We start from the raw sequence: 27,351 nt of genomic DNA on the forward strand, positions 1-27,351 counted from the left end.
CACAAACCAGACATTAGAAAGACTGAAAAACATATGTAATTTGAATGAAAAAAATAAAATCAAAATTTTTTAGTCAATTACAGCAGACTAGGGATATGCCTGGCATAAGGTGCCCCAAAACAATCTCAATCCTTCTATGGTGTGAGAAGTCCATGCTGTCTAAACTGGAGTATCACAGCCATCAAGAATAGCAGACAGCTGTATTTATCTACATACAGCCTGTATCTGTAATACATCCTGTTTGACAGCCCTCCTAAACATCTAAAAACACTTACTAACTTTTAATGAAAACATGGTTTCAGATTACACAACTGGCCTGGTGCAGTTCAGCTTTTCAAAGAAAGAAATGTCAGTGTCTTTCAGCTTTATGCAAATGTCTAATAATTCTCTTCTAGACAGCGAAAGAATTTCACCAATGTAAAACAGCAATGCAACATACAGCTCTGGGAAAAACAAACAAACAAACAAAACCACCAAACAATCACCAAAACAAATCCCAACCATACTAAATACAGAAATCTATTCCCTGAATGATGTCAACCCTGTAAAGACACACTGGAAGTCTGTCCAGCCTAGGTTGTTTCAGTTCTTTAAGGCTGAAAAGGTTTGAAATGCTCAAGCTAAGCCATCCACTCTTTCACTTTTACTCTGGTATGGAAAAGGAGCAAGGGAGAGAATCTCACAGTATAATTTAGCAAGCTAAAATCTAGCTGCCAAATTTTCCATTGTAATCAGATAAAACTTATGTGATTGGGTGCCTTTGAAAGTATCCCCTCTAATTTCTTTAATTTAATCTTACAGTGAGTAATCCCTTTTATAAGTGATTACTATTTGTCATTAAACTCCTAATTGTCTAAGCTTAGGTAAAAGACTGTTTATTTCACCTCCAGAGAATATTGTCAATAGTTTTACACAATGTCAAGTGCATAAAATAGTGTGTGACATACACTAAGTCTGAAGAATCTCATTATTTCATACAAACAAAAATAAAGTTTTTATACTTTGAAATGCTGTTAATGTAATCCATGCAAATAAAATAAAATAAAATAAAGCAAAACACTAAAAGGATTCAATGACTGTATTTAATTGTTTTTCCACAAAGCAGGATATATTTTCAGAGGCAATTCTTAGTCTTTCTCATGGTAACAGACTTTCTTTTGTGGATCCTTTTCCTGAGCTGCCAAAAATATTTGCCCCTTGGCAGGCAGCCAGCACTGATTTTAAGCCCATAGCAGGAGCTATTCTCTAACATGGTTGCTTTCACTGAGAGGAGCTTTCTCAGCGTTGTACTGGTGGTTTCTGCAACGGTCAGCACATTCTTGGAAACATGCTCTAGCTCTAAATTAGGGATGAAATGCAGTAATACATTGCTCTAAATTTTGCACACCTGTCAGCAGCAGCGTTTGAAGCTTGAAAGTGCTGCAAGATGATCCTCCTTCTCCAGTGCCTTCCTACAATTCAAGGCCTCCTTGAAATCAGCAGCAAATGGCATGAGGGTTAGGTACTGACTCACCCAGCCCATCTTCTTGGTGGAATGCCTTTTCCTGCTCTCACATTGCATTTTCCCTAACAGTCTCTACAGTCAGGAATACTGGGAGAGATTTTCACAATCACATAAAGAAAAATACTTCTGTTTTTTAATTTTTTTATTTTTTAATGGAGAAAAACATGTGAAGTAGTAGCAGTTGAGCTGAGTAATAGAGATTTTTTTGCTGACGATTAAGAGCAAGTTGAGAAAGAAAATACCCTTTGCACATATTTATTACTCTTAAAATGGGCAAATTACTGCCACAACACACAACCCAATGCTTGGTAGCATCTGGTGAGGGTCATATATTCATAACTCCTGAGGTTTTGAGAAGAGAGGTTACAAGGATTCCAGTATGATTTCTAAAGCACATCTTCATCTTTTGGAAAGACTTCTCAGCATTTTATTCTGACCGCTCATGCTCATCAAATCACACATCATGAGCAATCGCAAGGTCTTTGTTGTGCCAATACAAGAAAAGGACAAGAAATTGTACAAAATGCAACTTGTTAATAAGAGTAGCTGCAGCCAAATTCAATTCTCTTAAGTTCTATACACTTGTACCACAAGTGTGGTTTTGCATGGCTTAGCTCTTAATCATCTGCTGTTTCTGTAAGTTACTTGATTTGAACTAAAAGCATTTCCGGTTATGTTCCCTGGTGAGTGCACAAATCACTGTATTATAATCAATAAGTAGATGTCAGAATGCTGAGAAAAATATCAAATTACTCTCTTTAAAGCTTTCAGCAGGAATTTTCAGGGAACAAGATCAGGTAAGTGGCATTTATCAATTCTCCTTCTGTTGAAGAAAAGAACAAATCTGCAAAATCTGTTAGAGAAGAGCTATTCATGTTTCCCTTTTTCTTCCTCTACTTCCATAACCACAAAAACCCCTAAACATTAAAATACCCTACTAATAATGTCTGTTTACAGTACTCCAAGAAGAAACAACAGAATGAGGCCTTTATTCACTTATGTTTGTCTGCAATATTTATTTTTAAAAGTGAATGTTTAACAAAGGAGGGCTATTTCAAATCCACATCCACCAGAGAGTTTTCTTTGGACATTAGAAAGAGAAGAGCAGATAAACAGAATAATCCTGTTCCAGTCTTGCTTGGCTTAAACAAAGGGCTCCATCTTAAACTGTGAGTGTCCTTCTGTAGTCTGTGTTTCAGGTATTTCATGGCAAGCAGGTATACACACTGCACTGTCTTTAAGATTGTTTTCTTACAACTTGCCCAATTATAATAACAATTACTTTTAAAATTATGAATCTATCCTTTTTTTTTGACTGCAATTAAACATACACCTATTTTTGGAGAGTGCGGACCTACCTTTTTGCATGCAGGTATTATCTTCAAGTTTGTACCTTTGGATATCCAGATACATATTTACATAATATATGGCTTATATTATTAATACTCCTTTCAGCAACATATTTATAAGAGAAAAAGCATTTTTTATTACCATCTTTTGTACAGGAGCTGTGCTTCATCTTTGCCTTGTTTCTAAAGAAACCAAAGCCCATAGTCAGCTTTCTACCATTTTTTGTTCTGGGAAGATGAAAACTTGTTGGGCTGTGTGTTTTTGTTTGTTTGGGTTTTTTTGATGGTTCACTTTAGAATTCAAAGAAGGCACTTTTCAAAAGCATTTTCATACCTGAGGTACTAGTTGTGAAGATATATAAGCAAAGTTTTTAAAAGGTGCAATTACAAAGCCGAACTTTATACCCTACTCTTAACTCTAAACATGAGGCTTTCTCCCAAAGCAGATATACATAGAAGTAAAAGGTAATTTGCCCCAGTGAGACGAGATGAAAATCAAAGGACTGTCCCTTTAAAAAAAGTGTTTCATTCTTTATCGCACTGAATGGTTGCATTACACTTCTGCTGCTTTAGTTCCTCAGCTGAGCGAGTTAAGATATTAAACAGAATTGCACATCACAATAGGACATCAAATGAATTATATCATAATGAGTGAACCCATCTACTGTATTGTTATACATAGTCACCTTTTATATATTATGTAAAAGCATCCAACTTGAGAGATCTACGTAACTTTTCATTTACAAAGTGTTTTGTAGAGACAAGTTACAGTGTCAATTACTTCAGTACCAAATACCGGATTTTTTGAAAGCTGTAAGGTGGAGGAAGGCCAAGCAGACATCAGCAGTCGTTGGGCAGCATTGAACTTACCACACAGCTATGAAAAGCAGCAAGTACAAATGTCAACCCTGTTTTGCTATCCAGCAGCATAAATCCTCTGCTTGGGATAAATCTTGGGCACAGAGTGTGACTCTTGGGGGTGGTGCTGTGCAGGGCCAGGAGTTGGACTAAATGATCCTTGTGGGTCCCAACTCAGCTTATTCTATGAAAAAAGATCCTGTGAGGTGGGATATTGCTTTTTATCATGATAATTTCCTTTTTTATGCAATTGGCTCAGGCGTAAAAATCCCCAAGGTGTCAGGTTATTCACATCCACGCACAGGCCTGAGGGTATTCATCCCTTCTGAGGGGGCATAACAGGCTCAACTATGCAGTAAGAGGCAGTGGTCATGTCTTAGGAGGGAGTCATAGGCCATCAGAGAAGCATTCCCAGAGTAATTTCTGGGGCCTTTGACCAGGGGACTGCTCATGATGTACTGTGTAACCTCAGAGAGTGCAACTGTCTCCCCCCAGGGGACGTACCAGGATGTTCCCACCTGAACCTGGTATATAACCCACCACACATCATATGGCCTTTCCCACCCCCGACAGATCTAGACTGTGACCATCACTTTGACCAAAGGTCATCCAAATTGCAACAATCAAGTCTCATCCCGGGATCCATAGGTGGTGATATATTTCCTCTCTGTGATCTACTCTTATGCTTCTTTTGTCTCTTTTCCTTATATATTTTCTTAAGTGACCTAGTTCTGCTTTTTGTGTTGAAGCATTTCTATAGATAATAACCAAAATGGCTACATATCTCCTTTCAATTGCAATGAAATTGTTCTAAAATAAACCTGCCGTATCTCTCTCTCTCTCTCTCTCTCTCTTTCTTCCCGCCCCCTCTCTCTAAAAGCACTAGTTATTCAGAGTTGTCTCGCTCTACTCTGCCCCAAAAAAATCTATTAACAAGAACCTCAGTTACCCTTGCAATTGGGGGCAGGTTGTAAAGTGGCCATTTTTCCAAGGCTTAAACAATTCCAGGGATGGGACATCCACAACTTCTCTGGGCAATCTGTGTCAGTGCCTCCCTCAGCACCCTCATGTAAAGGATTTTTTCCAAGTATCTAATCTAAACCTACTCTGTTTCAGTTTGAAGCCACTGCCCCTTGTCCTGTCACTACCTGCCCTTGTAAAGAGTCTCTCTCCATCTCTCTTGCAGGCTGACTGAAAGGCTGCTATATGATCTCCCAGAGCCTTCTCTTTTCAAGGCTGAATAGACCTGATTCTCTTAGTCTTTCTTCATAGGAGAGTTGCTCAATGCCTCTGTTAATCTTGGTGGCCTCCTCTGAACTTGCTCCAACAGGCTGATGTCCTTCCTGTGCTGAGGACCCCAGAGCTGAATACAGCATTACAGCTCAGAGAAAGGGCATCTATCAAATGATGTGGAAACGTCTGAGAAAAAAACATAAGGACTCAAAATTGCTCCAGTTTTACAACATATCAGGATATCCTATTCAGGATATTTTAGATGCTTTATGGGGAAGACAGGTTTCCTTGCCTCTCATGCCATTCCTACAGTTATGGGAATGGCCTGCAAGTCATAAAACTACAGGAGAGATGCACCGAGAAAAGATCACCAGATCATACGAAAACCATACACTTAGGTGTATTAGTATGCAAGTTAGAGTCCCTCTGTATCCAAGCACTTAGGACTGCCAGGCAGAAAAGAAGTATGCTCCGTAAGTCTCAAATATTTCAGTGCCACTGACGTGGCTCAGTAGTTCAGTAAGTGATAACAAGAGAACCTAAATGCTCCATGATAATTTCATGTCCTTTCTTCTCAAGAAATCTTACTTCCACATTGTGAATGGGGAGCTTGGGAAACAGATGACAATCATGGTGAATTCAAAGTGTGGGAAAACGGAAGATTGTGTTTTGAATTGCTGAGGGTTTGTTTGGGCTTTTTTAATACGACAGGTACAGTCAATCTTGTCAGAGTTTTCTGCAGTCAAAATTCAGCCAGCCATTTGTTGTGTTTCGTCTGCATGTTCCTTTACCAACGTGCTACATTCTATTCAGGTACTATTCTAGGTACCTAACTTTATTTGCATCAGAGTTTTTTCCTTCGTGCTTGAAACTGATGTGAGCCCAGGGAAAACTCAGTTCACAGCCTCCTCACATAGTTAAAATTGCACATTGATACAGTAAACAAGTTCTTTGAAAAGCTATGGAAGATGGTCAACAATGGTTTCTCTGATGGACTGAAATCCAGCTTCAGCAAACTACATTTGAAAGGGGGGGGGGGGGGGGGGGAAGTGGAAAAAAATAAAAGAAAATAAGGTAGTTGATATGAAATAACTCCCACAGTGATCCATCAAGCCCGTACATCCATGTTCACATTCTTCCAACTCCAGACACGCACAGAATGAAGTATACAAACACTTGTCTCAGGATGAGAAATTTTCCTTTTAACTAGGCATTAAATAAATGCCTGGTCTAGAGGCCAAGGCTAGTAAAATTCAGCCTGATGGGAGAAGGCTGCTCATGTTTCACATGGAACAATTTGGCTTTTAATACCATTTTCCCCTATGCTTCCTGATACAGTAAGTGAAAGAATCCTCGGAAATCCTTGTCGTCAAGTCACATCTCTCACAGCAGTGCACAGTAGCAGTCAGTACTACAGACTACACCAAGCTGTAATTATCTTGCCTCCCTCCTGTGTAGCTAAGATCATCTTCCTTTTCTTCCCTTGTGGTTATTCTGAGCAGCCTACAGCTATCAGTCTGCTCAGCTGCAGTCTGGGACACTCCACTGAACCCAAGTGCTATGGACATGACCAGAAACAGACGTGGAGGAAAAGAATCTGCTGGATCTCCAAGCTCAAAATCCAAACACTTTTGACTTGCAAGAGAAACCAGCTCATCTGTCTGGGCTGATGGAGTACAAACCAGTGAGTCTAAGTAGGCCGGAGCACACTGCATTGTTATGCTTGCATTATGTGCAGTTTTCTCTTTTACTATTGTTTTTAGATAAGCAGTGTCATAATGAATAGACCTAGGGAGAACTGTTCATTTTTCAGCTGCACAGAAACACTCCAAATTGTGTGTTTGCTATTTGACAGCCCTTCTCACCCACTCTCTTCACCTACCAAACTTCTTTTCAAAATAAACACCCCTTCATTCCATTATGATTATACATTCTTTTTATACACAGATCAAGCATGTAAGAAGGACTGGAAGAGACCCATGAGCTATGGATGCCAATATCTTGCAATCACACACCTCTTTGTAAATGTACCATGCTCTGTCTTAAAAGCAGTCTGCTTTTTCTTGGCCACCTCTGCATTGGAAAGCCATTGCAGGGTAGCCTGCTCTTAAGAGAACCTCTTTAATTCCAGGTTACACTGTTTTCTTAATTTGTTTTTTTTTTTTGGTGCTAGATTTATCTTTCAGTTGTAATACCATCACCCTCGATGAATAGACATTTGAAGTATTTTTAGATGCCATTTGTAACTGCTCTTGGTCTGCCACCCTGTAAGATTAAAAAGACGCAGGCTTTCCATACATTACATGTTCTCCATTCCCTGTTTTTACCAGTCTGCCCAGTAGAGTATGCCCTTCTCCCTATCAGTCCCATTTCAATTAAGATTTTTGAGCATGGGTGACCAGGTTTGTATTCACTATTCTAGGCAAGGTCTCACCAGTGCCTTGTATAATGGCAGCAATACTTCCCTATTTCTGCAGCAAATGCCTCTCCGGACACATCTTATATCACATTCGTCTTTTTCATGGCTGTCTTCCACTGGCACATTGAGCCTACCTAGGACTCTTAGCTCCTTCTCCTCCTCTGTCATTTCCAGATGATGAGCACCTGTGAAACTTGGTAAAGCAGAAGGGTCAGCTGCACAGATGACTGCTCCTACTGCATCTCTTTATTTAAGACTGCTCAGAGGAAGGAGGAGGCAAAAGTGAGTCTGCAAAAGCTGTCACAGCAGTTGTTACAGCCAGCAAAATCCTGTGAATATTTCCCATTCCCATTCACTGAGCAACCCCTGAGATCAAGACCAAGTCACAAACAAGAGCATTTTTGGAGCACTGAACACCAGCTTCAAGAAGGTTCTCAGTGGGGGAGGAAGAAGTGAGAAAATATCATTGGAGTCACACACGACCTGCAAAAAACCCTAAAATTGATATGATGTAAAGAAGCTATTATGATTATTCTTAAAAGCTTGGATGAAATAAGCTAATTTGCAATGGAGGTGGGATTTTTTTTATTCAGGCAAAGACGTGCATAGGTAAAAGGGAGGATGACATTAACATTGCTTTAGAAAAAATATTTTCATTGAAATATTAACATCGCTGCTCACACAAGATTTTAAAATGAGCAGATTTTTTTTGGATAGTATTGTTTCATGTGTTGGAGAGGAGAAAGCCTGGTAACTGTCCTCATTCTTTCAGCTGCTTTTTTTTTTGTTAGGTGGCCAGCCACACCATCATTAATATCACAAGAGGATTCATGCTTGTTTATTCTAAAATGAGTGCAAATTGGACTTCATATCTAATGCCTTAAAGCCATGCTGAAACACAAGATAGTCTACTATCTTTGTATCATATATTTTAGGATTTTTTTTCTCCCCACTCTAGCAGAAGACTGACAGTTTATAACACAGCAGTGCGACTGCCTCATTTGCACATTTACAGTGCTTGATAAGGAGTTGAAATTCTTGATTCCCCAGAGGTTCTCCTTGTTCTTTTCCCAACAGAAAATGTCTCCCTATATTTCAATACAGCTGTGACAAATTTTTCAAAATAATGGATAGCTAGCCTTTAGATAATGCCTTTTGTGAAGAAGAACATAATAACACTTTACACTGGTCTCATGCAAATCATTTCACCAGATGTCAGGCAGCACAGAGCACAGGCTGGAATCAGCAGCAGAGCAACCCATTCCACTTATCACCTCTTGCCCATGGTCCTGGGACCAGAGTGAGCCTTAATTACCAATTTTTCATCAGATGCATTCTAAACTACAGTAAAAAAAATCAAGACAGAAGTACTGAAACACCTTGAAGTTGAACCCCTAAGCCATACTGGACAGACAGTGCATTTAAAGATATAGCTAAAATTCCATATTGCTTTTGCTCAAGAAATGAGGTAACACCTCTGAGCACCAAATCAAACTTTTTTTTCTTCCCAATGTTAATAGCATTGTCTAAACCCTAACTCCTAATACCAGCTGTATCACCTATTCTCATTTATGGAATTACTGTGGATTGTGCTACAGCACATTTGTTACAAAATTCTTCAAGAATAATGACAAACCAAAGAAAATTACTTCTTCAAGCACTAGCATTTGGGTATTTTTTAAAGACAGATTTGATTGAAAGGTAAAGATTAGCTTAAAATTCCTCCACCCCTTCTTTTATTTGAATATGAAAAGAAGGTGTAATGCAGATGCTTACCTTGATATGACATTAAAAGACAGTTTGGGTCAATATAATTACTGTAGAACAGCAGAACTTTTTTTAAAATCCTTAAATATTTGTACTTACTGATTTTACCCTTCAGATGCATTTTATCATTCTGGGGTAATCAGCTGTCCAAACCACAGATGCAGAAGTAACCACTAGACAGTCCCTTCCCTTAATTTGTAAAGTGGGCATATGATATGACAGGTTATTCCCTCCCAAAACAACGAAAAATTTATTTCTGCAATGTTTTAGAATATAACCACATGAGTTAAAGTGACCCCACAGAAGAGCTTCTTTGCACTCCATGGCAGGTTTATGGACACGTTGTAAATGTCAGACTACACCATTTTTAATAATAAAAAAAGACACTATAGTACTGTTTCCTTGTAACTGGGACAGAAAATCATTTCGTAAGAGTAAGAACATTTATTGGTTTTGACATAAAAATTTCTTGCTGTGCAGTGGAAATGCTGTAGTCCAAATACTGGAAGAAACGTGAAATCTCAAGGGCTATGTTCAGTAACTCTTTGTTCAAAAGCAGACGTGGCAGGTGCATTATTTAAGAGCTTGTCAGAGATGATCTTCTACAGCACAGTACTCCAGGATTCATCTCCTGCTATGTCTGGGAAGGGGATTCTCATATAAATATATGGCAGAACTGGCTGGCTGCACATCAAGCCCAAACTGCTCAACCCTCTTCAACACCTCTGTGGTCACTGCAAAATGTTAGCATCAGAAAAGCTCTCCAGTACTGAAGGCAACTACCTTCCCACATACCATGTAAGAGCAGCTCTTTGAATGAGCCATTCAGAGTGCATTTGCTCTGAAAAATTCGAAGTGACACTTTTCTTAGTAGCCATACCTGATGTTCTAAAGTGTTTTTGTATTGCTGTATGCAGTGTTAATTTGGTGCCACAAAGATGTAATATATTCAATGCAAATGAGAAACAGTGCAGCCTGAGCTTCTGCTTTGGATTTCCTGACTCCTGCACATACAGAAACTAGAGAGTATTTTATTTTTATTTTATTTTAATTTTCTTTCATTAAACAAGTGCTTGAGTAGAAGCTGGTCACGTCAGGATTTCAGTTGGAATGATTAGAAATAAATATGGTAGTAATAAAACAGAAGAGGCTCAAAAGATCAAACTGCTTCAAATAAACAACAAGCAAACACCTCCCTTCAAATTAAGTACCCTGCCCCACTAAAAAAGCAACTAAAAACCAATCCAGTCCAAATGGGTTGACTTGGGCCCCTATGACTATTGTGCTGAGCTAGGTTTTCATCTGTATAGGCCATGGGAGCACTGTTGTCTGAACTACAGAAGCATTTATTCATCCCAAGGACCTAGCATGTTTTTGTAGAATATAGTCCAGGCATAGGTAGACCTGAATAGCTACCTTCCTGTTTCTCCCATACATCAATCAGCATTTCAGGAAGAAGGAATTTTATATGTGCTTCAGGTCCCAGAGTTAAAGCAATACACAAAATCCAATTTAAACTATTCCAGTATTGACTTAAAATCCCTCATACATTAAAATCATGGCTGGTAAAGTAAATCTTATTTTCTTTTTATGTAATGGAGTAGCTTAAGAAATAGGAGAGAGAAATCTCTTCTGGCTAAAAACAAACAGGAGAAATATAATTTAAAATTGCGTATCTTTGGAAAATAATGGTTTGATAACAAAGTGTTGCCTTTAAATGTACCTATACTGGCCAGTCAGTAAAGATATAAAAATTAAAAAGAAATGTTTTCCTAATCAATCACTGTACTAAGTAAGATTTGAGAGGGGAAGAATACAGAGAAAGCAATGATTGTACCTGGAATTTGGAGTTTGTTTGGACAAGTTTGTGGCACAAAACACATCTGCATCAAAACACTTTACACAAAATTGTGCTGTGCAGTGGCAAGCAAAACTAATGAATGAAAAAGGAAGGTGACCCTATGTATGTATAACTGAAAATCAGAAAGTAGCTCTGTACCACCCCTCTCTTGCATTCAGCCCTGAAGGGATAAAAATCAGGATGACTACACATTTAACTGCAGTAATCCTGCATTAAAGCATTTGACTCCTACACTGTTTACAAGCCATCAATACAAACATTAATAAGCAGATATATGGCAGGCTGCTTCAGAAGTATATTACTCTGCTGTCAAAACTAGCTCTGTTACAAATTCAGGTGCATGCAATGTTTTATTCCTTTTAAAGGAATGCTTTATGTCAGATGTTTTAAGTAATCTCATGCCTGAACTACTACATAAAAATACAATGTCCTCTGCAAACATTAAGTGGGTGGTTTCTTTTTTGTTAGTAAATGGCGTATACCCTAACCTTTTAAATTTTTGAATGGCTTTGAAAAGATAAGGTGTTTCCAATATGTTTATGACTAGTAAATTATATTTCTTCAGACAAGAGTAAATATTAATAGAATGTATCTGTACCATGTTTACTTCTATGGAGCATTATTGTATTAAGTAGCACAGAACCTCAGTACAAGAGAAACCTTACATTATTCTGGGGGACATCTGGAAAACTCTTCGCCATTAATTCTCAGGAACTGATAGCTCTGAGGGAAACTTGCCTCTCCTCCATCAAACAAGTATTACCTAATCACTCAGAGTACAAGTAAATGATTTCATCAACTTATGTCTTGTTTTGACATGTCAAGAAAACCCAAAATATTTCTATGCTTGGGTTCATGTACCACCAGTCACACAGGCCAGCACATCATAGCACGGCAGGCTTGCATGCTTGGAGATTTCCACCATGCACAGCATCACTTTTCAGAAAGGGGTTATAGCACAAAAAAATTCAAATTTTCCCTTGGATTTTATCAATTTCCTTTTTTCTGGGTACAGACATAACTCCTCCCTCCGCTACCCCTCCCAACAGTGTATAAATAATTTGCCCTAGCTCACTTTAACTTGTGTTCATTAACTTCATGGAAACTGGACTAAATCCTTGATCTAAACCCAGATGTCAGTGAGAGAAGCCTGTCTGTGAGCATGAACAGACTTTAGGTCTGGATGAGGAAACCCTGGTGTGATGCTGCAGTGCTACACCCCTCCCAAATTCCATGGAGCTCCGCATACTCCAGTAGGCATGTGAGCAGTGATGGTCCTCCATCTCACTCTCTCCTAATGTATGGGACAACAGATTTGTCAGATGGGAAACAACACGACTGGGAAGCGGCAAACTCTTAGGTGACATGGCCGAAGTCTGATGCCTCCAAGTGTTCAGAATCAGTGCAGTCAGATAATTTGAGAAACTAAGAATTCATTGATTCCCCCCCTCAGCTGAAACTCTACATTGTGTCTCAGTGGCAAAACTGCAAGTATCTGTAGTGGTATGTTCTGTGACTGAAGGGCTGCACGCGCGACTGAGACTAGTTATGACACACACGACAATGAGGGAGGGGGAAAAAAACCAGAGAAATGCACTTAGAAGTTACTTATGTTTAATGCTTAAAAGTCTGAATGCACAAACAATAATCTACCATTATAGAAGTACTGGTGGTCAATACAATGCATTAGAACTATGTACAATGACACAGTTTAGTATCAAAATCTTTCTACAATGTAGAGTATTACGAAACTGTTAATGACATCAAACACTAAGCACTTAAGACACCATTTTTTGCTACCACATTTGGAACTTCAATAAACAGTCCATTTTAACTTGCAGCATCAATCCATTTCTAGTATGAAATTAAGTAATCTTCTACTTATACAATAAGATTTATCTACACGGGTCTCTTGATTTTGATCCATAGCAGCAAAGGCACTGTACATCAGCAGATCCACAGACTTAAAGATTTTTTTTTAAAGCATTCAAAAAAAAAAGTCACAGATCATAGTTTAACAGCAACAACAACAACATAAAAAGATAACATGTTGTCTCTGGCACAATGGCTCAGTCTGCGTCTGTTTTAGGGACATCCAATCAAGACCTGGATTGAACTGCTGGCGAACAAAGCAAGTCCTTATCCCAATGAGAATCCATTCCTTCGTGTATGTCGGAATGAGTACTCTTGTAAATCCTACCTCAGAGGTCATTGCTTTTGTAGTTTGTATGTTGGTAGGCATCCATTCTTATTTCAGTGCAGTTTCCAAAGAACATATCAAATATTTTTCATAATCTCTTGTAATTGAAAAATTGCCCAAAGACACATATCCCCATTTTCAAGGAAACATTGCAAAAGTTTCCAGAAGTAACAAAGGTGATTCTTTGAGGCAACTTATTGTACTCTCTACAATATAACAAAGAGAGGTGTTTATATTAAAAAACCTAGCTTGACACCAAAATGCTTTATGTTTATCAACAGAAAAGCATTGAGAACAAATCTGTACACAAGATGCTATATTAACATTGCAAATATATAAATTAGCACATTCTTACTTTAAGTGAATTTAATTAGATGTGAACTGAATTTGCCATTCATCACAGGCATGTAGATCACTGGCTACAGTTTGCAATTTCCTAAGTTTTGAAGACTGTCTAAAATAGTTAAGATACAGCATCTTCCCACCAAATAATTATACTGTAATAACACTTAGAGGTCTCATCCAAGAACAGGACTAAAAAATATAACAAAGTTTATTTTTTTAAATAGAAACTACAAGTCTATTTAGTGTAATTTTAACTATCTCCTGAACATCCTTCTCCAAGATCCCCAATTTATCCACCTGCAAAAACACAAGTATACAATGCATCTTGCAAACTAAAGCCGGGCCAGACAGCTTTATTTAGTCAGTTCATTGTTAGAAAGCCTTCTTTAAACAAAATAAATACATTACAGCTATAATACATAATTAAAGAGTCAAGGTCACTGTTAAGTATGCTTATTCCATCTTCTTCCAAGTAGATATCTGACAATTTGGTATCACAAGCTCTTAATGAACATTCACAAATCAATAGCAAGTTAAGAAGGTAAAAATAAATTCCACAACTGTGATGAGCATTTAAGTTTTCAGTTTAGAAAGGAAAAAAAAAAAAAAAAGGAATATACAGCAAAGTGCTAGGAGAAGGAGTTCTGTCTGCATTCAGATTTGTCTCTAATAAATAACTTCATAGACTGTAGCTTTCTTGTCCCCAGAGCCAGTGACAATGTATTTGTCATCCACAGAGATATCACAGCTAAGCACAGATGAGGATTCTTTGGACTACAAGAAAAAAGAAAAGGAAAAAGAAAATTACATCTTTCCAATCCTTCAATCCTGAAGGGCTTGAAGATTATTTGGAAGAATTTATAAATAGGGAATACATGAAAAGCTCATTTAAGTATCAGTACCAGAGTGGCAAATTTTTTTTAAATAAATCTTTTGTTCCACAAAAAGATCTACTGTAAAATAAAGCAGTGGTAGAAAGGGAAATAAATATTATGGACCTAGCGGTAATCTATCAATCAAACAAACAGAAGTAGTTCTTTCTATATACTTTACAAGGAATGAGCATTTATTAATATTTTATGCATTTGATTTGCATAAAAATGAATGAAAACCCATTTTCTTTCCACTTCCTTTGTTGTAAACAAGAAATTCACTACAAAGCCCCACCTACCCACAAGTACGAAACAAAGAGACTCCACAGAAGTAACTGTATCTCCTTTCACTACTTCCCCAACACAAGAAGACAAAAGCTTTGCACAAAGGAATTTACATTATTACAGAGGATGCAAATAGGAAAAGACACTGTCGTGGAACAGGATACACAACAAGTGTGTAGGACTGGGTCGGACACAGGATACAGCAGGTTGCAGTAGTTCTGTCTACTCTGGCTTTTCTGTCTGTTCGAAGATGAAGTGCATGCACTGTCACATTTACCTCGCTGTTTCAGTGCATGTTTTCTTTACAAAATATATGTCCACATCATTTTCTGCCTGTTACCACAAGAGTTAAACAGTTCCCAATCAAGCTGTGTTTTGGCAAAGACACCCCTGTTGCACTGCACCAGAAGTTTCCTTATCTACCCCTCATCAAGAAAGCTGCACTGGAGTTTTTAACATCACATTTAAGGGGGATGTGCTCTTGTTAGGATGATTTAGGCCGTCTGTGAGGGGTGGTTCTAGAACTGAATAGCCTCTACTAGGAAAACTTAGACCCTACCTTTCTCATATCAAGGTAAACTGCACTGTCCCCAAAAGTGGAGATATGGCAGGCATCGCTACACACGAGACCAGGCCATTTAAAATAGAACCAGTTGAACAGTTAAATTTAATAAAAAAATTCCCAACCTAGACGTGCCTGCAGGTGAAAGAATGGGATGACATGTCAAAAAATCCCACTTTTCCCTAGTGGCACTGAATTGCCATTAAAACTGGGCACAGAGGGACTATAGATAGGTTACAGCTTCCGGTTATACTTCAAGGGGCCCCTCCATATCGCTTCAGTTTTCAGTTCAGGAGTCTGCCGGTCCAATCCCTCAACACATCTCATCCAAGAAAAATCATGTTGAACATGACTTCTACTGGTTTAGCTACATTTTGGACCTTCAGTGAATGTTCACCTAACGACATGACTTGGGTACTGTATTCCACCAATATGCAGAAGAAGGTGAGAAAGAAGGGTATTAAAAACAATTTTGGATTAAAGGGCTACTTTACTGTAAGATCTGAATTGGTGTAATATTAAAAAGGACAAAAGCATTTCTTTCTCTAATTACAGACAACTCTTTAAGGACTGCAGTAATTAGCTGCAATTCCACCTGAAAACTCCTTAGGCTGCTGACAGACCCTGAGATGTGCAGCTCTACTGCACTTTAATGTATGTGGAAAATAGCTTTTAGGAGATTATTACCTGGAATATACTGGCTCCATAAGGTGTTCTCCAAGCATTAAGAAGATTATCTTTTCCAGTGCTTACAAACCATTTGCCTGCAACAGATTGTTTAAATGTTATTGCTGCATTCTGTTTTCAAGGAATGTACCTCAAGAAACAGATGATCATAACAACAAAGCATTCACACATATCTGAAGAACAGTAACATTTTCATCTGGTTGCACTATGATGTTCCATCACAAAATAAGCAGTACATAGAAAAAAGCAGTTAGATAGAGTTTTTTAAATAACCTTAATACTTAAATTAAATACCTAATTTTTAACTATACTCTGTAGTTAAATAACTGTATTGCACTTTCATTTAAAGGTAACCTTGAATGAATTTTTCATGAAGGGAAACACTGATACAGAAAGATTTGCTTACCACAGTGAGCAAACTTGAGTGACAACACACAGCTCTCATGAAGATGCAGCTGATACTTGTCTGGCTTAGTGACATGCAGCACCTCAACATTGCTGTTCTCCATTCCTACTGCCAACCACTCACCAGTTGGACAATAGCCCAGTGAGAAGATCTGTAATTAGCACAGCACATGCTTCAATCAGTAAAGGAATGAGCTTGAGATATTCAAAACTGACCCTTGCTACACTGTTAACACTATGCAAACTCGTATTTTTGGTCTACTGCAGTTTTAAAAACATGATAATCCAATTACTACAGTAATCAAGATAAATTAGTTCATGCAAACACAGCTGCAAAACTATGCTATTAAATGTTATCAAAACTGCAATAGTGAAGTACTGAAGTTAATGTCCAAGCATATCTGACAGCATTAAAAATATTTTCATAAAATATTTTTGAACTTGAGTCTACAGAAATGGGAACAGATTGCAGAGACGAACATTTTAATCTGGCACTTGTTTTATAAAACAGATTCTCCATTACTCTCATGGGAGAGGTACTAATCTGTCAAATAGTCATAATCCAGAAAGACATTTAGCTGCCACAAAAGAAAAAACAAAAGAGCATGGAGTATGAGACTAAGTGAAAAATTCTGTGGAGTTCTCTTTGAGCCTGCTTTTTTGCTTCTAAAGGAGAAAAAAATTTTAAAAAGTACTTGTTTGTTTTAAAAAACCATGAGAAAATTTTGTTAACATGCTGAAGGTTCTGAGACTGAACCTGTGATGTGAAGTCATGTTGCTGTAGCTGTCTCCCTTCTCTGAGATCCCAGGATCTGACTGTATTGTCCAGGCCTCCTGTCCATAGTTTGGTGCCATCATTAGAAATATCAATACAGCTTGCTCCATCTGTGTGGCCCTGGAATTGCCTGAAAGTATTGAAAGAAGATCAGCACATTCTGAGCAAAAATACAAAATACCTTCTTTCTCTTTCAGTCCCTGAGTTATAACTGAGATTCCAACAGCAATTCCAGACTAATATAAACTCTGGGACAATCATATGAGTTTTGTGATGAGTTGATGATGCAATCAGGCCAGACAGCCAAGTGCTAATTTGATTTCAAAAAGAACACTTTAAGAATCAGGTACTCTGGAAATCTTTGCTGCTGGCTGTGTGATACCCACTACTCAACTTGAAATACTCATTCCCCCCAGAAGACTGTAGCATGATCAGCAAAATCACCTTAGTTTAAGAAAAATGCACAGGTCACTGAAGTTCCAAAAAAAAAGAGCAGTCTAAATGAGAACATCAGGAGGGCTTGACTTTGCATGCCACACTGGTATTACATATAACAACATACACATGGTGTAGTGCACAGAGAAGCTCTGTGTGACCAGCGCTTAACCTACTGTATATCAGTGTTGAGCAGCAACCCATACTCCTAAGAGGCTAAGTCTGCAATGCAGTGATTTACACATATCGTTACCCAAGACATATTTGCTGGACCTCTGATTAAAGAGATTAGAGTGAGAGCAGCGTATTGCATGGAAACAAAGAAAACCATCTGTTCAAGGAATCTACTGTAGTATTGACATTAGCTGATATTTAGGGAATTATAGTTATGGGCTGCTCAAAAGGCCTGGAACTATGAAACTCTCAAAACCTATAAATAATCATATATACTTCTGTCAAGGTATTACCATGGCTATGCTGAACAACAAAATATTGGAAGCATCTATGCATGGAGAAAATAGACTATATATGCAAAACTGCATTTAGGGCTGTGCCTAAATAATTCTTCACAACCTAATGATCCAGTGTGGTCGACCTACCTTACTAAAGTCTGGTTATGCAGATCCCACACTGCAATGTTGCCATCGCTACAGCAAGAGAAGCAGACCTTGGAATCAGGGCTGATAGCTAGGGCATAGCAAGCTGGAGCAGAAGATGTCAGCTCTGCTTTGATGCGAGGAGTTGGAGCTGCCAGGTCCCAAATGGATAATGTGCTGGCTTCCCCACCAACAATCAGGGTGCGGCCGTCAGGGAGCAATCTGCAGGAACGGATGTAGTTGTCTCTGTTCTGTGGAGACAGAAGCCATCAAGAGATTACTCATGAGGAAAGAAAACAGCATTAACATGAGAGCAGAAATCCATAAAAGTATTGTATTCCCTCCTGGTTTTAATGAGCCATTTATACTTATGACAATGATAAAGTGTATTAATGCCAGAAAATTACATGACATTAGGGAAGTACTTCAACTTGATCTACAAAATTCAGTAGTGAGAGATATTTAATCTTAATTATCATCAAAATGCAAAGACCTGAACCCAGCCCAAAACAACTCAAGATAGCTGAATTTGACAGCTGGTGTAGAAAGTTGTATTTTCATACTCTGTTTATTTCAGCACATTAACCTCTCGGCATGGGGGAGTACCAAATTCCCTGCACACTTTCCCCCTTCCCATTCCAGTGAGACTTGCTGCCACTATCTAGGAGATGTCAGAGGAAAATATTTGGGCAATTTTCCTCATTTGTGTAGCAACTTGTGTAGCAATTCATTATAAGTCTACATGTGCTGCACATTTCTCATTTTACTGCCTCTGTAACAAGCAGCAACATCTTACCAAGAACTGGTAAATGACAAGAGAAAAGCTGCTAACAATAGTTCATCTTGTTAGCACATTCAAATAATTTGTGAATAACACTCAGGGATATTTTTAATTGGCCACATTAAGACAGGTCAATGCATTCATACACATACAGAGACACAAAGTAAGTGACACAATCCCCAAATTTTCTCAGAGAGTACAGCTGCAAGACAGCAATTTTTAGCATGATCAGATATCAAAAAGCTTTAAGATTGCCAGAAAATGTCGAAGTTTATAAACAATATTTGCTGTGCTGTCTTTGATCTTTCCTCCTACCATACTTTTAGAATATTAAAAATGTTTTGATTCATTGTGGGGGAAAAAACCCACAAGTATGGTGAGGAACATACTTCAACCTCAGCTCTAACAGAAACAACAAAATTACAAAGGCAATACCAACCTGTGATATCACAACAGAAACCAAATACCCACTGCCCTTTACACCTTGGTGGTATGACCGCAATCTTAACACAACCTCTTATCTTCTTTCAGTGCTGTATGCTGCTGTATGTATGCACCTACCAGGCAGTCCAGCTGAGACACAGGGCTCTTGTTGCCAGGGTGGCTGATGTCCCAGACCTTGACACACCCCTTCCCACCCGTGTACACGTGTCTCGTGGGATTGCTGATGGTAACTGCACACACAACTTCCCCGTGGTTCAGAGTGTTGATCTGACGGGCGTGGCGAGGGATTCCTGGACCGATGAGGGCATCAGGAGGGAAAGGAACTGGCTGCATCTGACCATCTGCACTTACATGAAATGAGTATGCTCTGAGGGGAAAAAAAATTGTAGGGGGTGATTTAAAGAATTTTGCTTCAAGCCTGTTTAGGAAAATAGAATCAAAGATGTGTTTCCACTGCAGGCATTCAGGCTGTGCCCTCAGCTCAATTTTTTCAGAGTTATTTCACAGAATATTCTGAGCTCAAAGGGACCCACAAGGATCATCAAGTCTGACCCTTAAGTGAATGGCCGTATGGGGACTGAACACATGACCTTGGTGTTATTAGCACCATGCTCTACTCAGCTGGGCTCATATCAGGTATTTTAATCACGCAAGGAAGAAATACTTATTTAACTATAGCATGGCCTTCAAAGCACAAACTTAAGTGCTCAGCTTTTAATGTGAAAAGTCAAACACCAATCAAATGAGCTTTTACAACTCACATTACAATGATTTCTGGCATGAGTGAGGCTATATGACACCACTCAGTTTTGGATGGGGATATCACTGCATGCAGAGAAGGGGAGGAAGGTTGGGTCAGAGCCCCCTGGAAGACAGAAATAGTTGGCTGGCTGCTACCAGAGCACGGTGGGTAGCTGCATGCCAGGGGACATCTGGCTGCTCGCTTTACTGACTCTTATGTGGCAGTTTCAGCTGAACTGCTGCCAATCTGTCCCGAATGTACTGTGGGTCCTGGGCCCCTTGGGCAAAACTTCTCAGCACTGTACCTAAGGGTGCAGTGAAACCTCCACCAAGGAGTTAAGTCCTCAAGGCACAGTTGCTGACAGCTGACATGACAGACCAGCAAAAATGCATTGCAACGGATTTTTTTTTTTGTTTTGTGGGTTGTTTTGGGTTTGTGGTTTTTTTGGGTTTTTTTTGTGGACCCAATACAACTGCTATGGATCCCAATTTCTCTTGCCAAAATCAGGCCTCTCACTGAGAAAGAATGTGTTGCGTGATTGCCACTTATGCCACCTGTGAATAACCTATCAACAGATTTATCTCAAAGTATTTTCCAGGGAGCAGTTAGGTTCTGAAATTGCCTTGTTCTGAGATGCTACCTGATACACTACATCTATTACAAGAACACGAAATTTGTAAGAGGGTTCACCTATATATATCAAGGTATGCTTAATGGAAGGCTTTCATTTCCTTAGACCTAAAAAATCATCATAATGCTTGTGAAAAATCCATTGTCACAATGGTGGGATGAGAAGAGCTCACAAAGAAGTTGTTTTACGAGAATACTTGGTAAGTTCACTTCCTTAACTGATGCTTCGAAGTGACTAAAGAAGGCAGTATTCACAATTAAACTACTGAATTTGTCATTTAAGATTCATAGTACATTAATACTAGATCAATAATTTTCAGTAGCACAAAATGCATTAGCTATCTTTCCTATTTATAGACCATACAATACTCAAGAGTTTGATACAATACCAAAGCGAGAAGAAAGTTACTAGGGGCCAGATCCCTAATGTACCATATGCTGCCCACTCTGTTTCAGGACACTTAACAGTGCAGAGAATTCACACAAATTTCCCTCTAAGGTAAAAAAGAAGTAAATGAGAAAATAACAATCCTGGAAGATGTGACAACTATCACACTCAAAACAAAAGTCAATACAATCATGCTAAAAGAACCACAGATTTTAAGTTTCAGGCCCACTGGTAGACAAATGGCAGTTACATTTAAATGTTTAAAATAGACATCAACACAGCAACAACATTTAAAAATCTTGGAGACGTACCAGAATTGAACTGATTTGATTTCAGTTTGCCTCATGTTTTATTCCTCTCAATTTTAACAGAACTGAGATGCAAGCAGGGAGGTCTCTGAACCCTGGCAATTGCCATTTCTCTCACCACAACAAGCAAAGCCTAGTAGATCTAGTGACACTTCTTTCCAGGTGACTGACTCCATCAGGGATGAACTTAAATCCAGTGAGCATTTGAACATTACATCAAGACATTTCCATTGTATGTAACGGGTGAAGATCTGTGCCTCACAGAATTTTTCATGCAAACAGCTGGTCTGCAAGCTGCTGTACATCGATTTCCATACCTGCCTTATGTATTCACCTAACAGGATGGCACAACTAGCAGAAAAGTAAATCAAGGTGGTTACCAGTGTGTGACGCCTGAGAGATCTGGACCTGGTTCATGATTTGTGTGATGCATGTACACGTATGGGCACTAGGCCTGATCACTTGTCACCATACACTGTTAATCCTATGTGTCTGCAAGCTCACTGGCAGGTAAGTGTATGCATTTATTCACACAAATCCAAGTGTGTGCCTAACCTCAACCACTCCTACAGAAGCATGTTCACACATAAAAGAGCTTGAGAAGGATTGGCAAAAACATTGCTTGACCGTCAAACTCTCCAGTACAAACTGGTCTCCCAGAAGTGTCACAAGGAAGTGGAACTGAATGAACCTTACAGAAAATCTGGATCAATATGGTTTGTGTATCTGCTTTAGTTTTTCTCCTCTCTACCTCAAGAGGAATGTGAGCACAAGGTTCTTTGTCTGTAATTCTTCCTCCAAGGATCAAAAAGCCTGGTAAAGCAGGTCACATTATACGGGTCAGTTCCATCAAGGATGAATCTGAATATTACCATAAAATAATTCTTTCCAGTATTTTCAATCAAACAAAACATTTCAGTGCTCCTTTTTCTGCACACAGCTGCTAAGCTTGCAAGTAATTGCAAGGCTTTTGTGAACAAAGAAATAATTTTTTTAAACTGAAAAGCAGAGTACAGTAGAGATGGAAAGCTGAGATCCCATTCCAGTTTGCATTTCCATAAACAACCAATCAGTCAGATTTGAAGTTCATCTCCCTTTTCCATTTATTTCTGTCTCCTTTACTTTGTATCACCCAGTCCATGTCGACTGCTATTAATCTTCAAAACAAATTTACAAATGCAACTTTTAAGATTACACAGTGATTCTCCCGCTCTTGCTGAATAGCTATACTTATTTCTATTCACACAATAGTTTTCAGTAGCTAAGGGGAATTCCAACCAGCAAGGGAACACGACTTCCAACAGATGATTGACTTTTAAAGCTGAATGTTTGATACTCACGGTTTTCCTCCTGGGATGCCTGTGAGATTAGGAGGGATGCCTGGGACTCGCATGTGATGATGTGGATCAAAACCAACCTATAGTTTTCCCCAAGCAAAACAAAAAGGTGTATTAAAGTAAGAGTTAGGCAAAGGAAGACTGTTTAATTCATGTTCTCCATAGCATACTCCCCAAACCACAAAGTGAGTGAACTAGAGTTAACCCCACAGGTCTTATACTTAATATAAACAGCTCTCAAAACTAAATGCACTAACGGCAAACACTTACCACTGGAGATCGCCCATAAGCTGCTGCTGCTGCTGCTGCTGCAGCTGCTGCGCTCATTTGTGGGGAAATATTGTGGAGACCAGCATAGGCAGCTCCAGGGCTGGTCAGCTCCCCATTCATACCAGCATGTGGCACGATACCAAATGGAGTAGGGTAAGGACACGGTACTGCCATAGGTGTCCTTAAACCTGAAGCTATAAGAAGAGAGGGGAAAGTGAGAAGTCACAAAGGCATTCTAGAGTCATCAGATGAAATATGAGTTTGGAAAACTGCAAAAAAACCCACAAATAACCAAAACTACCAGCCAGCCAGCCAAGGAAAGCCACACAACACTCTATTACAGTGCTGAAGAACCACCTCAGTACCCAGTTTAAGCAACTGTAACATACTGACTTGTCATCAGATTTAAAGGGAGCCTGAGAAGGGACAAATGGTCACTGTTTCACACCACTGAAATATATGGACACTAACCTATCGGGTCCACACCTGGGGGTTTGCCGGGCACTGGCCTCAGTCCGGGAGTGGAGTTGCTGCCTGGAGTTGGGGCATCAGTCCGTGGAGTTGGGGTGTTTGATTTAGACACAGGAGTGGTAGATTTCTCATTCTAATCACCAAGAAGGAAAAAGGAAGACAGTTTGTAAATTATTTTACCTTTATAGCTAGTGGTCAGTGATTAATGATATTAGTGATATTTAGCTTCCGGGTTTGGGTTTCAACACTCCCTGGTAATGAAGAGAAGATGCAAAGACATGGAAAAAGATAGAATGGCTTTGGTAATTACCCAAATTCAAAGCTTTTCTCATCAGGAGCATCTGTATGATTCAGAATGAGGCAAATGACTGAAAATCATTGCCATCTGACAATTGACGGCACATGTGAAACCCATCAGTGGTCTCACTATGCTCATGGACATGCTCCCACTATGATTATGATTTTCTGTGGGGGATGGACAAGAGCAGAAAAAAAGTCCCTGAACTGACCAACTATTCAAACCCAAGTGTGGTGCTAGCAACACAGGATGGAGACAGTGATGGGTATAAAGTCAGAAACTGTGAAGTGCTGCTCTTGTGACAGGCTTGTTCATCAGACACACCACTGACTCCCAGGTCTGAACCTGTCATTCCATCACCTTTCCTGAGCACCACAATCACTTAAAGCTTTCTTTTTATTTATTTTATTTCTTTAAATAATTGCATATCCTGTCCTGTGAAGAACCAAGAGGGGAATTACTGTGTAGCTAAGGCAGGTGATTAACTGTGGTCACAAACAGGAAAGGAAAGAACACCCCTTGCAGGCAGCTCTTTTCTTTTGCATTATGATTTGCGATGCAAGTCAAGGAAGGCTCTTGTAAATGACAGATTACTTTTTAGATAGAAAATAAAAATTATTGTTGTTGTATATAGCCTGGTAATTCAAACAAAGCTAACAACCAAATCACATCCAAGCAGGGAACTGAATTTGCTATAAACCACAGCACAGGAAAACAGCTCAAGAAACCGCTGTGTACTTTTATTTATTCTCAGAATAACAGTTCTTCATATGAGGGAGGAAAAGAATATCTCTCAGAACACCACATCTATCATCTACCCACACCACCAGTGAAAATAACCTCTTCATATCCCAAAAAAAGACTGTGGACTTTCTATTATTTTATTAGGCTCCCTTGAAACGATAAATTAAACTAATATTAAATTGATGCTTCACAGTGCTTTATTGATAGCTGTGGAAATACAAATTGTGTCCAGACAGAAATCTGGTAAGCATGTATTTCAGCATATGATCAGGGGTCAGAAGCATTTTGAAGCACTTACAAGGCTAAGTTCTTTGGATTTGGAGGAAGGAGTACTGCTAGAGGATGCAATAGATGCCGGACTGATTGGTGCATCTTTTTTCAGCAGTCGAGTCTTGTCCAAGCCATTTTCCCGTGGAGAGTGTGCTGGGCTCCCACGGGGAGAAGAAGGATCCTAAATATCAGGAATATGGGTTAGCATAAAAACTTCATACTAGCCACTAGTTCTTGTCTCGAGCAGTCCTCAAATTGGAATGAAGATCTGTCAGAGGAAGTGACATAATCCTTCCATTCTTAATTGATTTAGCTCATACAATTGTAAAATTGAGAGGCATAATGAAGGACAATTTTTTTTTAAAAAAAGTCTTAAAATTTGATGCCACTAGCCATGAAAAATAATGCCAAAAATCTATGGATATAGAAACAGGCAAGTAAATATCTTTTTTCAAGTGACCGATTGAAAAGATTTGATGCATTTGGCAGACCTGGTAAGGTTCACACACGAAGTCATGGCCAGAGTGAAAGAAAAGACGGACACTGTTACAAGCTGCATCCCCTCTGTTGTGCTGGGCTGGCTTCAAATATCTCAAGAGAACTTTTTGTTCACAGGGGAAACAAAGAAGTACTTTGTAGAAGTGTTACAGATCTGATTTGTATTCTAAAGAAAGAGGATCTGACTGGATTCCCTCAGGCATTTCAAGTTCCTTTATGAAGGCAAATGCCATAATCCTTTTCATAAAACCAATATGCACAGAAACCACTGAAGATACCCTCACCACCATTTCTATAAGGTAGGAAAACCACTTGTGTATACCTCATTGGAAACATCAACTACCAAGTTGTCATCGCTCTTTTCACCATCGCTGTCCTGTAATGACAAATCACAATGTGTTAAAAATATTTTATTTCATATCCCAATGTCTCTTAGTAAGTATGAAAACACAGGAAGGCTGCTCACAAATCTGAAATGTACCATTCACTTTTACCAAGCTTTATGTGGTAACACAATTAAAGTCTTTTGGTCACCTATAGGGCTTCTGCTTAGCAGGTTGCCACAAATAAAGCATTCTTCCCAGTTTTCACATTGGTGGAGAAGGACACGGGCTCAAAGTCTTCACCAAAAGTGGCACTGCACTATGAAGTCAAGCTAGACTTCACTAACAAGTCCCAGCCTAACTAAAGCTCAGCACTATTGTCATACAACTACCAGGTGCTTTGTATTTATATTGTTAAAAAGAGTATCAGTTGTATGCACCAAAACATTTCATCCAGCAGAGACATTAGAGGTACGCAGCAAGAACCACTTAAAATTTGATCCTCAATTTTAAAATTAGTTATGCAGCAGGAATCTGGTGGAATTACAGAGGAACACTGAAGTTCAACAATACACAATGCAGACAATCTACTCACGTAACGAGCTGCTATTTCCTTCTCTTCTGTTTTCTGTTTTTTACTATCTGAAGAGTAATCTGTTGAATTTCTGTGCTTTTCTGCTGTTCTGAAACTGGCTGAGGGAGATACAGAAGAGCTCTGTAGTGCAAAAAGAGAAGAAAACATCATCAGGCCCTAATTTACAACAGTGGTTCATTTGTCACTGCCCTTCAATACATCTTATGCTGATAGCATGATCTGGAGCTGTTCTCACAGATAGCACATTGGGTTTTAACCGATGACAGCTACCCAGCAAGGTGTCTTGTATTAAAAACTGCACTATGTATTGCAAGGGACAGAAACAGATGATCAGCTGACAGATCATAGTGGCTATCTGCACTGCCAATGGGATGAATTTTATGAATACTGTGCATTGGTCTTGTTTTGGTTTGTTTCCTCTACAAACACGCAGGGTTAAATCAACAGTCCCAGAAGAGGGGCGTATGTTTGCACATGTGTGTGTGTTTGCCTGTGTAAATCAAAAAGAACAAAGAGGCTCAAGAGAAGTCACACTTCAGCAAATATTTGAATGAAGATTTCTACCAAAGAAAGAAGCAAGCTTCTGAACAGTTTCAAAGCAGGCAAAAACAGGAGAAAACACCTAAACACATTTTATTTTTATGCCTTTTACAACTACAGGCTATGCCTGCAGCAGACAGAAACAAAACACAGAGTGGCTCAGTGATTCTCTTGCCATTCTACAGTTCTCACCTAGTAATGAGTGCTAAAGAGCACACATATGGACAGGAGAGAAAGGAAGATAACATGTACTTTATGCACTATCATCCAACAATTCCACGCTACTCCTTTAAACAAGGCAGGCAACATTTATCAAATTCTACCATATCTCCAAAGCTTTGTGGAGCCTGTATGTTGGTACACAAAAAAGGAAGCAATGAAAGATGCAAAGTTCCCTCTGGGACCGATTTTAGTAGCAGCAGCAGCTTTTGGCCCTAGTTCAAGAAAGCATTTAAGCTTGCACTAAACTTTATCTCACACTGAAGTCAGTGGGTGAATGTACATAGGTAAGGATGTTTTCAGGCTTTTTGCAGAATTGGAAATGACAGCAATGGAGATG

At 39.0% G+C, this 27,351-nt stretch overlaps 1 protein-coding gene across 3 annotated transcripts in view; it reads right to left on the reverse strand.

The window, feature by feature from the left end:
- Positions 1-12,588: 12,588 nt before the first annotated feature.
- Positions 12,589-27,351, reverse strand: part of LOC125319955 (transducin-like enhancer protein 4) — a 98,359-nt gene continuing 83,596 nt past the window's right edge. For 2 of the 3 annotated variants that reach the window (XM_048291788.1, XM_048291787.1), the window contains exons 9-20: positions 26,253-26,372; positions 25,657-25,710; positions 24,865-25,017; positions 23,525-23,657; positions 23,054-23,247; positions 22,787-22,863; positions 19,496-19,745; positions 18,157-18,404; positions 17,105-17,252; positions 16,349-16,499; positions 15,943-16,019; positions 12,589-14,310 (exon numbers count right to left, since the gene is read on the reverse strand). In XM_048291788.1, coding sequence (XP_048147745.1) covers positions 14,203-14,310; positions 15,943-16,019; positions 16,349-16,499; positions 17,105-17,252; positions 18,157-18,404; positions 19,496-19,745; positions 22,787-22,863; positions 23,054-23,247; positions 23,525-23,657; positions 24,865-25,017; positions 25,657-25,710; positions 26,253-26,372 — 1,713 coding nt within the window. In that variant the 3' untranslated portion in view covers positions 12,589-14,202. The remainder of the gene's footprint in view (positions 14,311-15,942; positions 16,020-16,348; positions 16,500-17,104; positions 17,253-18,156; positions 18,405-19,495; positions 19,746-22,786; positions 22,864-23,053; positions 23,248-23,524; positions 23,658-24,864; positions 25,018-25,656; positions 25,711-26,252; positions 26,373-27,351) is intronic. The other variant, XM_048291789.1, reaches the window with a different exon arrangement.

The sequence above is a fragment of the Corvus hawaiiensis genome, chromosome Z (genome assembly GCF_020740725.1).
Source record: "Corvus hawaiiensis isolate bCorHaw1 chromosome Z, bCorHaw1.pri.cur, whole genome shotgun sequence".
Classification (NCBI taxonomy): domain Eukaryota; kingdom Metazoa; phylum Chordata; class Aves; order Passeriformes; family Corvidae; genus Corvus; species Corvus hawaiiensis.